At 39.3% G+C, this 13,470-nt stretch overlaps 1 protein-coding gene across 1 annotated transcript in view; it reads left to right on the top strand.

The window, feature by feature from the left end:
* The window catches only part of B4GALNT3 (beta-1,4-N-acetyl-galactosaminyltransferase 3), a 251,193-nt gene extending 244,986 nt beyond the window's left edge, over positions 1-6,207 (top strand). The window contains exons 20-21 of the mRNA XM_033951856.1: positions 3,018-3,144; positions 6,087-6,207. Of these exons, the coding sequence (XP_033807747.1) occupies positions 3,018-3,144; positions 6,087-6,195 (236 nt within the window). The 3' untranslated portion in view covers positions 6,196-6,207. The remainder of the gene's footprint in view (positions 1-3,017; positions 3,145-6,086) is intronic.
* The last annotated feature ends 7,263 nt before the right edge of the window (positions 6,208-13,470 follow it).

Below are 13,470 nucleotides of genomic sequence, written 5' to 3' on the forward strand. Positions count from 1 at the left end.
TCCCTCCCCCCTTATACCCAACAGTTATTCTTAAGCATAAGAAAACATAAACTATCCCCACCCTAGATGTGTATGAACAAAGGGAAAAAATAATACTCATTCTGTACAATATTTTGTTAATGGCTCCCAAACATCCCTAAATTTGTTAAAATGCCCCTGCTTTATGGCTATTACCCGTTCCGTTTTAAAGATATGGCATAACGAATTCCACCAAAAATTATAATTCAGCCGATCCCAATTTTTCATAATTTGTTGTATGGCAACCCTGTCATAATGAGCAAAAGTTTATTATTATTAGCAGAAATTTAGCTCTTAGCTCTCATTGATGTACCAAATAATACCGTATCATACGATAATGCCACCAGATTCTCCAGTAAATTATACATTTGACCCCAAATGGAGTTCCAAAAGCGAAGTATCAAGAGACAATAGAACAGTAAAAGATCTAATGTCCCAGCTTAGAGATGACAGTGCCAGCATCTATTAGACTTAGAGCTGTCTAATTTCTGTAAACGAACTGGGGTCCAAACTGCTCTGTGTAACAAAAAAAACCAAGTTTGTCTCATAGATGACGACACAATACATCTCATCCTCCAAGCCCAAATTCATGGCCATCTTAATGCTCCAAATGTCACACAGACCAGTCTTTGGTTTTCTATTCAAAAATCCAGATATTAATTTATACCACTGAGCGGCCTGGTGTCCCAGGAAGTCCACCTGAATACATAAGACCGGCAAACTATGCTCCTGAATGGCCTGCTTCAATTGCAACCATCTATAATTTTGTGATTTGTTAAGACCAAATTTATGTAGCAATCGTGAAAAGTCAAGCAGCTTACCATCAAATATAACATCATCCAAGATATGTATTTTCATCCAGTGTTTCCAGATGACCTTAAACCCGCCAATTTGAATCTTGGAGTTCAGCAAGAGGGACTGACACATGGGTTTATGGATTGGAATAGGTGTCAAATTATTGATAAATTTTAAAGTTTGCTACGTGTCTAGTAAAATTCTATTGTCCTTGTACAATCTAGGTAACTTGATACTTAGAACGTGACCTAATCGCAGTGGAGAAATGAGTTGCCATAACAACCATAACCAGTCATGAGCTCAGGGAGGATCCAATACATACCCTGACGCATTATATAGGCTTGATGATACCTATAAAAATTTGGGAAATTTACTCCACCCTCCACAATTGGCTTTTGTAAAGATACTAAGGCAATTCTTGCTGCTTCCAGAATACTATTCAACTTCTTGTAAAAAGACCCCTGAAAAACCACTGGTAACATACCCATTTGGTAACAAACCATAGGCAGAATCATCATCTTAACTGTTTGGACTCTCCCTTACCAAGACAGATGTAATGGGTTCCAATGGCATCCTTCTAGCTTTCACCGTCACGTGTTCAACCTGTTTGGCCACCTTAAGATCACCACATATAATCACACCCATATCCCGCTCTTCTGTTGCGCACATAAGTTTGTCACCCCCTAAACTGTACTATTTCCTTGGGTTTTTACAGCCCAAATGCATGACCTTGTATTTCTTAGCATTAAATTTTAGCTGCCAAATTTCAGACCATTCTTCAAGCTTTGCCAGGTCTTTCTTCATGTTATTCACACCATCCGGCATGTCAACTGTACTGCAGATTTTGGTAACATCTGCAAAGAGGCAAATCTTACCCGACAACCCTTCAGCAATATCGTTTATAAAAATATTAAAAAGAACAGGCTCAAGAACAGAACCTTGAGGCACACCACTCATCTACCACCCTTTCTATAAAGAAGGATTACCTTAGATTCATAGGCAGCAGAATGCGGGGGGGGGGGGGCCTGAAAGCTCCACCCCACCCAATCTCCATCCCCAGAACCCGCTCCTATAATAGTACTAATTGTAATACAATTTTTTCCATTCATTTTCCATATACTGTATACATACAATATAATCTTATTAACAACACATAATGGTTAACCACAAAATTAAACTACACAAAACACACTGTATACTTCTAAACATTCATTCCTACCAGAACACAGATAACCCCTAAGCAAATATGGGCCCACAAACTAAAAGTACTATATAAAACTGAAACCCTAAGATGCAAGGCTCTGCATACAATGCAACACCACAGAAACAGAGACACATGTCCCCTAATACTGTGCAAAATATGAAGACAGTAGATGTAAATAGTAGTAGTAAATTTGAAAAATCTGATACAAAACAATCACCACTTTACAAATTAACAAATAGAAATAAAACAAATAATGAGAAATAAGAAAATACCATTTTATTGGACTAATCCATTTTTCACTTAACTTTCAGATGCTATCACACCCAAGTCTCACTCTTCTTTCATGCACAAAAGTTCTTTACCCCCAAACTGTTCCCTCAGGTTTTTGCAGCCCAAATGCATGATCTTGCATTTCTTAGCATTAAATTTTAGCTGCCAAATTTCAGACCATTCCTCAAACTTCATTAGGTCTTTCCTCATGTTATCCATCAAAATCCTTGTCGGAGATAATTTTGAAAGCAGCAAAAAAAAAAAAAAAAGAAAGTAAGGATGTACCAATGAAGAGATCATGGTCAGTTCATTTCTCTTTTGTCTCTTATGAGAAGCTTCATTCATTCCTACTCCTAGAAGTATCTAAGGAAATACTTTTTTTTTACAGAAAGGATGGTAGATGCATGGAATAGTCTCCCAGCAGAGGTGGTGAAGATAAAGACTGTGTTTGAATTCAAGAAAGTGTGGGACAGGCATGCGGGGAAAGTAGAAGATATTATATGGGCCATTTGGCCTTTATTTGCTATCATGTTTCTATGTTTAACTTCAAAAATTAATAACAAGCCTGATATGCTTTCCCAATTTTCTTGACCACTAGAGCTCAGTCAAAATTGGTTTAGTCTTGTTTGATGACAAGTTATTGTAATAGCAAGTAATAACTGGTTTGGAACCACTTTTTCTGTTCTTTTAACAAGATACTGTAATTTTCCTTTCTTTCTTTTACTTACAGGTTACTGGGAGGTGAATGGATTTGGTCTTCTAGGTATCTATAAATCCGACTTGGATATGATTGGTGGAATGAACACCATAGAATTCCGGGAACATTGGGGAGGAGAGGATTGGGAACTTCTCGACAGGTAGGTGACTTTAAAGCAGTCCTGTATTCTTTTTCCTTTAATGTCTCCCTTTATTCTGCATTTCTTTGTTATTCACTCCAACCTGGTGGTAGTCAAGGTATGCTAGTTGAAACTGTTTGACCTACAAGTTCATAAAAGGGAAATATATCAACTTGTTTTCTAAAGTAAGTTTTTTATATATTAAACTATTCCTCTAAAATTCAGAAACTACAGAAGTGTAGTATGCCTGTTTTCTTTTGTAAATACAAGATTTCTCTTGCCATGTTTCAAAAATGAAATAACATGACTTCTTGACCACTTTTAATTAATAGAATTAACATATAAGGTCACTGTAAAAAGATCAAATGAAATTATTTTTTAAGTTGCTTCAGCTTGGAGGGCCTAAATACCTGGAAGAGTTATTAGTTTGATATACTCTTCTTCATGCCTCATTATCTTCTATGGTACTTAGACCCTCAGTCCTTGGGTGGTTAAATTATTTGGTGTTCAAATATGAAACTCCTGTAGGCACCACTCTAGGCCCTTTGGCTCAAATCTCACAGGTATCACGTAGTGTCCTTTGGGTCACATCCTATGGGTTTTGTTTTGGAATCCTTTTTCCTTAAAGTCTATCAGGAGGAAAAAAAAAAAAAAAAGAGTACAATCTAGTACTCTCCTGCTGGGCGGATGACGTAGACACAGGGGGAGGAACAATTGACATAGGGAGGAATGTGCACATACCTAAAAAGCTTCTAGACCTTTCTGGATGTGCAGATTCAAAATTGGCGCTGTCAACTGATATCATCCATGTGTGGTTGATCTATCCTGTTGTCCATAGAGAGCCTCTGTTACAGATAAGTAACCTTTCTTTCTAATTTATGTACCGATACCATTGGGCTTCATATGTAGAATTATTTAAACAGTAGGCTAAATAAATAGAGATCAGTTATCTTTTATGTTGAATTTAATGCACACTGGTACACTCATGATATGTGCTAGCTCCAGTCTACATGCCACAGTAGATTTTCTTGTTATTTATTTATTTATTTATTCAATTTTCTATACTGTTCTCCCAAGGAAGCTCAGAACGGTTTACATGAATTTATTCAGGTAAAGCATTTTCCCTGTCTGTCCTGGTTGGCTCACAATCTATCTAATATACCTGGGGAAAAGAAGGAATTAAGTGACTTGCCAAGGGTCACAAGGAGCAATGTGGGTTTGAACCCACAACCTCAGGATGGTGAGACTGTAGCTTTAACCACTGCACTATGACTGACCCCCTAGGCATGTTGACATCTGCAGGTGCAAGGTAAATTGGTAACTTAGGGGGATAAGTTACCTCAAAAATTTTCCAACAATTATATATCAATCAGCAGGTAAATTCCAGGGACATTAGAAAGTTATTTAAAAAGATTGCACTTGCCTAGATTAGCAAATACTCATCTGGAGAGTCTGAATTTAGAAATAACAGCAGGAGAAATCTTGGCAGTTATTAAAGTCAACAATCAATGCTCTAGGCCCAGATGATTTGTAAGTAGAATTTTATAAACTGATAAGATAGCAAGTTTTTGCTTTACCTTCAAGTCTTATTTTATAACAGAGGTTCCCAATAAGTGGTATTTTGTTAAACTAATCACAGATTCATAAGAATAAATCCAGCCAATATTCAGTGGTCAGCATTTTTGTAAAGCACTCACGGCCATTGGCCAAATTAGACCTTGATATTCAGTCCCAGGCCATATCCAGAAACCAGCACTGAATCTCTGAGCAGTGATATCTGAAAATTATGCAAGAACAGCCAATATTCAGTGTTGCACCCTTATAGATAACCAGGCAATCAGGGCTGGTGCTAGGCTGTAGCCCGGGGCAGAAATTAAGAAAGGAGCCTCTCTCAATTCCTTCTCTTCCTGCCCCCTCCTACAACTTCCCCATTTACCATTTCTCTCTTCTTCCTCTTTCCCTTCCCTTCCCTCTCTCCCCCCCTCCCCCACCACCCCTAGGTCTTTCAAATGCGCTACCATCCAGTATCCCTCCATTCATTTTAAAATCAGCTGCTCTAGGGGCCCCCCATGTGTCAGGATGTCCTTTCCTTCTCCCCATCTTGTTCTGAAGCCCCCCTCAACTGTAAAAATGCAAGAAGGTCACTGGCGCGGCAGTGATTCTCTAAGGCTGCCTATGGCCTCCTTGGAGCTGTTCCTCTGCCACAGTCCACCGAAGCAGAAATAGGAAGTTGCATCAGAGGGGGGTGGACCATGGCAAAGGAACAACACCAAGGAGGCCACAAGCAGCACTAGGGAACTGCTGTCTTGCCAGCAACCTCCTTGCATTTTTACAGGTGAGGGGGCCTTTAGAACCAGATGGGGAGAAGGTTAGGGCATCCCGGTCCACAGGGGCCCAGTTGCCTTGTTGCACTCCTCCCCCACCCCCAATGCTAGCAGCACTGCCAGCTTAACTGCTACTGAATAACAGTGGCCAGCCTACTCAGCACAGTTGAACCAGGCAGAAATCATTGCTGCCCAGTTAAATCACATTAAATATCAGGCCCAGTGCTTTATTCATGAGTAAATATTGAAGAACTAAGGCCAGTACTAGGCAGACTTGTCTTTATATGGAAGATGGGCTGGGGAGGGCTTCAATGGCTGGGAGGGTGTAGATAGGCTGGAGTAAGCTTTGACGGAGATTTCAGTAGTTGGAACCTAAGAACAGTACAGGGCAGAGCTTTGGATTCTTGCCCAGAAATAGCTAAGAAGAAGAAGAAAAACAAAAAAAACAAATGTTTAGATTGAATCAGGTTGGGCAGACTAGATGGACCATTTGGGTCTTTATCTGCCATCATCTACTATGTTACTATGTAACAAATGCACTTAAAGTTCCTTGTGATTCCATATCTCATGCTCTGCCATGCTAGCTTCCTTGATATTTTATTTCATTTCTTTACCCATTTGGATATTCTTCCTTTCCAGGATTGTGCAGGCTGGCCTGGAGGTGGAACGGCTGTCAATGAGGAACTTTTTTCATCACTTTCACTCCAAACGAGGCATGTGGAACAGTCGTCAGCCAGGAACTTCATGAAGAATGCTTGGTGGACTAATCTATTCTAGTATGCAGGCATTCAGCCAGAATATAAAACTCTTTCCCCAATGCTACCTGTATGCAAAGATACAATTAAGGGGGATTTGTCTCCAGCAATAATACGAAAACATAAATGTGGAGAAAGAGAGTGAAAGAAATACTGTATGCCTCATAGTTTGTTAAAATTTGATTGAATGCTAATCATAAAATTCAAAGTGTTGTACATTAAAAATAATATAAATATAAACGGGGAATGAACAGCAAGTAATAATCATAGCCCAAACAAACAAGACAAACTTGATTTGGGAGGGGAAGTAGAACATGAGGAAAAGAGGGAGAACTACAATTTGTGGAGAAAAGGAACATAAAAGTATAAAAACAAATGGGATATGAAAGGGTAGGGATTGGTGCTGCGGTGAAATTTTTTTTAAAGATAGAAAGAATGAATGAATCAATCGTAGGTATCTTTAAAAAGAAAGTATTTTAGACTACTCTTGAATTTATCTAGATTTTGTTCTCTAATTCCAGATTGATGGAGCAGTGACAGAAAAGATGGAGGCAATAATTTTAAGTGAAGGGACATGAAGAGTATGTTAAGAAGTAGATCTTAGTATTAGTAGTCGGTCTATGAACGCAGGCTCATTAGTCTTTTGAGTTTTAAAAGTTAGAAGAGCAATTTTATATGTGATCCAATGAGGTATAGGCAAGGAGTGACATGATCAAATCTTTTTGAGTTTGTGATGATTTTGATAGCCATATTTTGAATAAGTTGGAGGCGTCTGATATCTTTTTGACATATCCATTTTGCAGGGGCTGATATTTACCTGGAAATAGGTTCAGGAGAAGTTCCACAGGATGAAAATTCCTCTTAGGCAGTAAGAACATAAGAACATAAGAAATGCCTCCGCTGGGTCAGACCCGAGGTCCATCGCGCCCAGCAGTCCGCTCACGCGGCGGCCCAACAGGTCCAGGACCTGTGCAGTAAATTTCTATCTATACCCCTCTATCCCCTTTTCCAGCAGGAATTTGTCCAAACCTTTCTTAAACCCCAGTACTGTACTCTGCCCTATAACTTCCTCTGGAATTGTATTCCAGGTGTCCACCACACGTTGTGTAAAGAAGAACTTCCTAGCATTAGTTTTGAATTTGCCTCCTTTCAACTTTTCCGAATGCCCTCTTGTTTTTTTATTTTCTGAAAGTTTGAAGAATCTGTCCTCTCTACTCTCTCTATGCCCTTCATGATCTTGTAAGTCTCTATCATATCCCCTCTTAATCTTCTCTTTTCTAGGGAAAAGAGTCCCAGTTTTTCCAATCTCTCAGCGTATGAAAGGCTTTCCATCCCCTTAATCAGTCGTGTTGCTCTCCTCTGAACTCTCTCGAGCAATGCCATATCCTTCTTAAGGTATGGTGACCAATACTGGACGCAGTACTCAAGATGTGGACGCACCATTGCCCGATACAGCGGCAGGATAACTTCTTTCGTTCTGGTTGTAATACCTTTCTTGATTATACCTAGCATTCTATTCGCTCTCTTAGCGGCAGCTGCGCACTGTGCTGTCGGCTTCATTGTCATGTCCACCATCACCCCCAAGTCCCTTTCTTGGGTACTCTCATTCAAAAACATCCCTCCCATCGCATAATTATACCTCGAGTTTTTGCTTCCCACATGCAATACTTTACACTTCCCAACATTGAATTTCATCTGCCATCTCTCTGCCCATTCCCCTAGTTTGTCCAAGTCTCTTTGCAATTCTTCGCAGTCCTTCGCAGTAAGAGAAGAGCTTTCCATCCTGATGTGTAAAAATTAGACAGAAAACACTGAAGACTTCAAGAACAAAATCTTTGAGATTTATTTTAATAAAAGCAAAGTAAATATCAAATTATAAAGTAGTTATGTGTTCAATTGGAAGGAATAAGAAACTCGCATTACATTCTCCTGTTCAAATTCCTTCAAAGAAATCTTGTCAAAGCTATACATTTTATCCTTTCTCTGACATTAACATGTAAGTTTCCTAATCACGTACTGTATATCCTTTGGAACCTAATTCATTACAAAAATGTATTTTTTCTATATAACTGTCCAGTTAACTCTCTATAGCCTGGACCCAAGATAAAATCTCAATGGAAAAGATAGACCAGCACTTGCTCATCAAGTCCAATAGATGGCAGTGTTACTCCTTTTCTCCATATAACAACTGACATTTGTAACCAGTCAAGACATGCATCATGTCAGTAAAAGGCCCATATCTTGGTTTATAAAAACAGACACTTCCTAACATCCATTGGCAACCTTCTAAATTCTATTGCACCAGCAGTCACTTTCACAATCTTCCCCCGCAAACAGAAAAAATCCATGGTACTCCGCAAATCTAAACCTATTAAAAAGACAACTACGTTATCTCGCTAAGCTACTCGAACCGGCCTCCCTAAACACACTAATCCACTCTATGGTAATTTCCTGCATAGACTATTGCAATGCCCTGTATAAGGGCATCACAAAAAAGGAAATTAGACGGCTTCAGATTGTGCAAAATACAACTATTAAAATCATTTGTGGTGCAAAAAAATACGATCATGTTTCACCCCTTTTGTTCAACGCACATTGGTTACCAGTTGAACATAGAATTAGCTATAAAATTTTACTTTTAACACTCACAACAAAATTAAATAATCAACCAAACTTCATCAACAGACTTCTAATTCATTATAGCACATTAAAATCTCTCCGTTCTACTACTCAGAATCTCCTTGTCATACCTTCTTTAAAATCGATTAATACGTTGCGTTCCAATAACTTTGCGGTTACTGCCCCTACCCTAAGGAATTTGCTGCCTAACCACTTGCGCTGTGAATCTGATTTAAAACAATTTAAAGCAAAACTAAAAACATTCTTGTTCCAAGACGCTTTTGGATAATAACTGTCCTTTTTAGGGCAAAATTTAAAACAACTGTTTTTTTTTACCCTAACCTATTGTTTTTCCCTTTTATGTCGCTCCTTTTCTATAATAATTGTAGTTCCTCCCCATTACCCTATTGTTTGAGGTAGTTCCATACGTTCCATCGAAATCTTTTGCTATGTTTGGATGTTATTTAGTATCCCTTGTTTTATGTGTTTTTATGTAATTTTACATTGTAAACCGCTTAGAAACCTGAATAAGCGGTCTAAAAAATTTTATGGCATCTTGAAACTTTAGCTTTGTGTTTGCTAATCTATAAGAAACAGTCATTCATATGATTGTGTGTGAGTCTATATACAAAGACAGTTTTACCGTTTCCTCTGAAAACCTTATCTTTAAATTCCATGATTGCATTTGAACAATAGTACATAAATTTACCTATGTCTTAAAAAGTCACAGGTCACCCTCTGACCTTCCTTAGCATAGCTAGAATGCAGAGACAGCAATTTAGTTTTTCCAATCTATAAGTACACTGTCTCAGACTTTTTTTCATCTGAGTTCCCAAATTTTAATATATAGGCACTTTGTTTTAATTTATCCACAAATTCAGTTTTCATATCATCTGTGACAACTTATCACACCTACAAATGTCAGGAATTCCTCTACACCCTTTATATAATAAATTTCAATAACTGATTTTAGAAATGATGACAGAGTTAATTAGAATATTGAGAGAATGTGAGTCTAAGAAAGGAACCAGGGATCTTATCATCCTGAGCTTATAGAAACAGTTTTTAACCAGAGCACTGATTTGGGGGCGGTATGTTAGTTTATTGTTGATGATGACACCTAGGATTTTAATTGTAGAAGTAGATTCAAGTGGGATATTATCAATGGTTACTGGTGAAATGAGCTGTAAGCCTTCTTTCCAAGTGAGAAGAATGTTGCTTGATTTTGTGATGCTAAGAGAAAGCATATTTGAATTTAGCCAGTCTTGGATTTTGGCTAATTTGGAGTTAATGGAAGCAATATCATTTAAATTAGAGGGATCAATGGTATGAAGAATTTGAATATTATTGGCATATGCATAAACTGAAAAGCCAATTGACTGGGAAAGGGTTAATAGTGGGGCATGATAGATATTAAAGAGCAGAGGGAATAATATGGAAACTTGTGGGATGCTGAAGTTATTATGAAAGGGCATAGAGGCAGAGTTATTGAATGTACAGTAGACGTTCTACCAGAGAAGTAAGATCTGAACCATTCGAGAGCTTGATTTGAGATTCTGATAGAGGCAAGTAGAAGTAGAAGCTGGTGGTCTATTGTATCAAATGCTGCTGCAAGATCCAAGGAAATAAGACACAATTTTGCAGCCTTTTAAGATTCTTTCATCAGGACTACAGGTATGTGTGAAGGTGCAGCCTACCAAAAGAAAAAAAAAATAAGTGAAAGAAAAGACTTTTGTTAGGTTTTCTGTCCCAAATCTGTCATCCTTCTAGAACCTTGAAGATTCCTTGAACATTCTCTGCACATTTGACTCTCCTGAGTGAGAAACTATGCATTCTGGTCTGCTGGCCTGCTACTACAGAGAATTTGGTACCAGAAGACCTTATGTGGGTGTAGGTGACAATATGTTTAATGCAAACAGGAAACTGGGAAAACCAGTGGACTTAAGGAGAATAGGTTAAGAAGTGCTAGATCTGAGTTGAATATCAGCAGACACATGCCATACTGCAGTGAGAAGCTAAAACACGGAGGCCCTGATTCTGCAAAGTACATCTACAGTTAGGCACTGTTTGGACATCCAAGATAGGTGTCCTTTGTAGAATCGTGCTCAGCACTGTTTAGATGTCCAAGTTTTGAGGCATCCTTTAGAGAATGGGCTTTAGGCAAGAGTTAGACATCCAATGTCCTTAATGTTATAATATTTTATTATGATGATGTTATTAGAATGGAGATTTTATGGTGTTTTTAAAATTATAATTGTGATACTGGGAGTTGGATCTGTTTAATGCTTCTGTTTATTTCTCTTCCATCAGAGAGAGAGACTGGGATTCGAACCAGCAGCATTAGGATAGAAAGCTGTAGGCTTAACCAGTGTGCTACACAATGAGCTAGCAAGTTGTATTACAATTGTAAAAACATAAGAACATAAGCAGTGCCTCTGCTGGGTCAGACCAGAGGTCTATCACGCCCATCAGTCCGCTCACGCGGAGGCCCATCAGGTCCAGGACCTGTATAGTAACCCTCTATTTATACCCTTCTATCCCCTTTTCCTTCAGAAAATTGTCCAATCCCTTCTTGACCTCCAATACCATACCCTGTCCTATCACGCCCTCATGCTGACCTCCTTTAATCCAGCTCTTACACTGGCCAAGCAAGACTATTACAACCAGTTAGCTAACTCCCTTTCTGCCGTCTCTTTGCCATGCTGAATTCCTTCCTCAAAACGTCCCCCTCCTCTGAATCCTCCTTCCCTTTCTCCCCAGACTATGGCTGAATACTTCCATGAAGAGGGTCGAATGAAAAAAGGAGAGGGTCGAATGAAAAAAAAAGCATCATGGGCCATCCAGATTTGGGAAATAAAACATCAATTCCCGATCTGGATGGTCCTAGGTGCTTTTTCTTGTTATTCTGAATACTTCCTTGACAAGGTCCACAACGTTGCCTTTGGAATTCACTGCAAAGTTACATCTTTCTCCCCTTCCCCCATTCACTCTTCTAACCTTCCAGCTCCCACTATACCTTCTTCCTTCACCCAAACAACTTTGAAGTAACCTGCACACCGTTCCCTCCTGACCCACCTCCCCTTGCCCAGTCCCACCTTCTCAACCATCCTTCAACTCCTGCCGACTTTTCTTTCTTCTCTGAAATCATGTAAAACTAGATCCTATAGGCTGTCCTTAGAGGAAAGGAGGGACAGGGGAAATATGATTCAGACATTCAAATACTTAAAAGATATTAACGTAGAACAAAATCTTTTCCAGAGAAAGGAAAATGGTTAAACCAGAGGGCATAATCTGAGGTCGAGGGGTGGTAGACTCAAGAGTAATGTTAGGAAATTCTTCTTTACAGAGAGGGTGGTTGATGCCTGGAATGCGCTCTTGAGGGAGGTGGTGGAAAGGAAATCGGTGAAAGAACTAAAAAAAAAAAAAAAAGCATGAGATGCATACAGAAGGATCTCTAATCAGAAAATAATGGTATATATTGAAGAACTAAGGCCAGTATTGGGCAGACTTGCCAGGTCTATGTCCCATATATGGCCATTCAGTTGAGGATGGGCTGAGATGGTTTAGATGAGCTAGAGTGAGCTTTGATGGAGACTCCAGTGGATGCACAGTACCGGGTAGAGCTCTGAGTTTCTGGCCCAGAAATATCTAAGAAAAAGAACAATTTAAATTAAATCATTAAATTATATTTTTGGGCAGGCTGGATGGATCATTTGGGTCTTTATCTGCTGTCATGTACTATGTTACTATGTAAGCCACTGGCAATAATAGTAATAGGCAGTATCAAATTCTGAGCACTGTACTGTATCCTATTAAGAACATAAGCAATGCCTCTGCTGGGTCAGACATGAGGTCCATCGTGCCCAGCAGTCCGCTCATGCGGTGGCCCAACAGGTTCAGGACCTGTGCAGTAATCCTCTATCTATACCCCTCTATCCCCTTTTCCAGCAGGAAATTGTCCAATCCTTTCTTGAACTCCAGTACCTTACTCTGCCTTATTAAGTCCTCTGGAAGCGTATTCCAGGTGTCCACCACACGTTGGGTAAAGAAGAACTTCCTAGCATTCATTTTGAATCTGTCCCCTTTCAACTTTTCTGAATGCCCTCTTGTTTTTTTATTTTTCAAGAGTTTGAAAAATCTGTTCTTCTCTACTCTCTCTATGCCCTTCATGATCTTGTAAGTCTCTTATCATGTCCCTCTAAGTCTTCTCTTCTCCAGGGAAAAGAGACCCAGTTTCTCCAATCTCTCAGCGTATGAAAGGTTTTCCATACCTTTTATCAGACGTGTCGCTCTCCTCTGAACCCTCTCGAGTATTGCCATATCCTTCTTAAGGTACGGCGACCAATATTGGACGCAGTACTCCAGATGCGGACGCACCATCACCCGATACAACGGCAGGATAACTTCTTTCGTTCTGGTTGTAATACCCTTCTTGATTATACCTAGCATTCTATTCGCTCTCTTAGCGGCCGCTGTGCACTGTGCCGTCTGCTTCATTGTCATGTCCACCATTACCCCCAAGTCCCTTTCTTGGGTACTCTCATTCAATAACATCTCTCCCATCGTATAGTTGTACCTCGAGTTTCTGCTTCCCAGGTGTAATACTTTACATTTCTCAACGTTGAACTTCATCTGCCATCTCGTCGCCC

Source organism: Geotrypetes seraphini, chromosome 7, assembly GCF_902459505.1.
Source record: "Geotrypetes seraphini chromosome 7, aGeoSer1.1, whole genome shotgun sequence".
Lineage (NCBI taxonomy): Eukaryota > Metazoa > Chordata > Amphibia > Gymnophiona > Dermophiidae > Geotrypetes > Geotrypetes seraphini.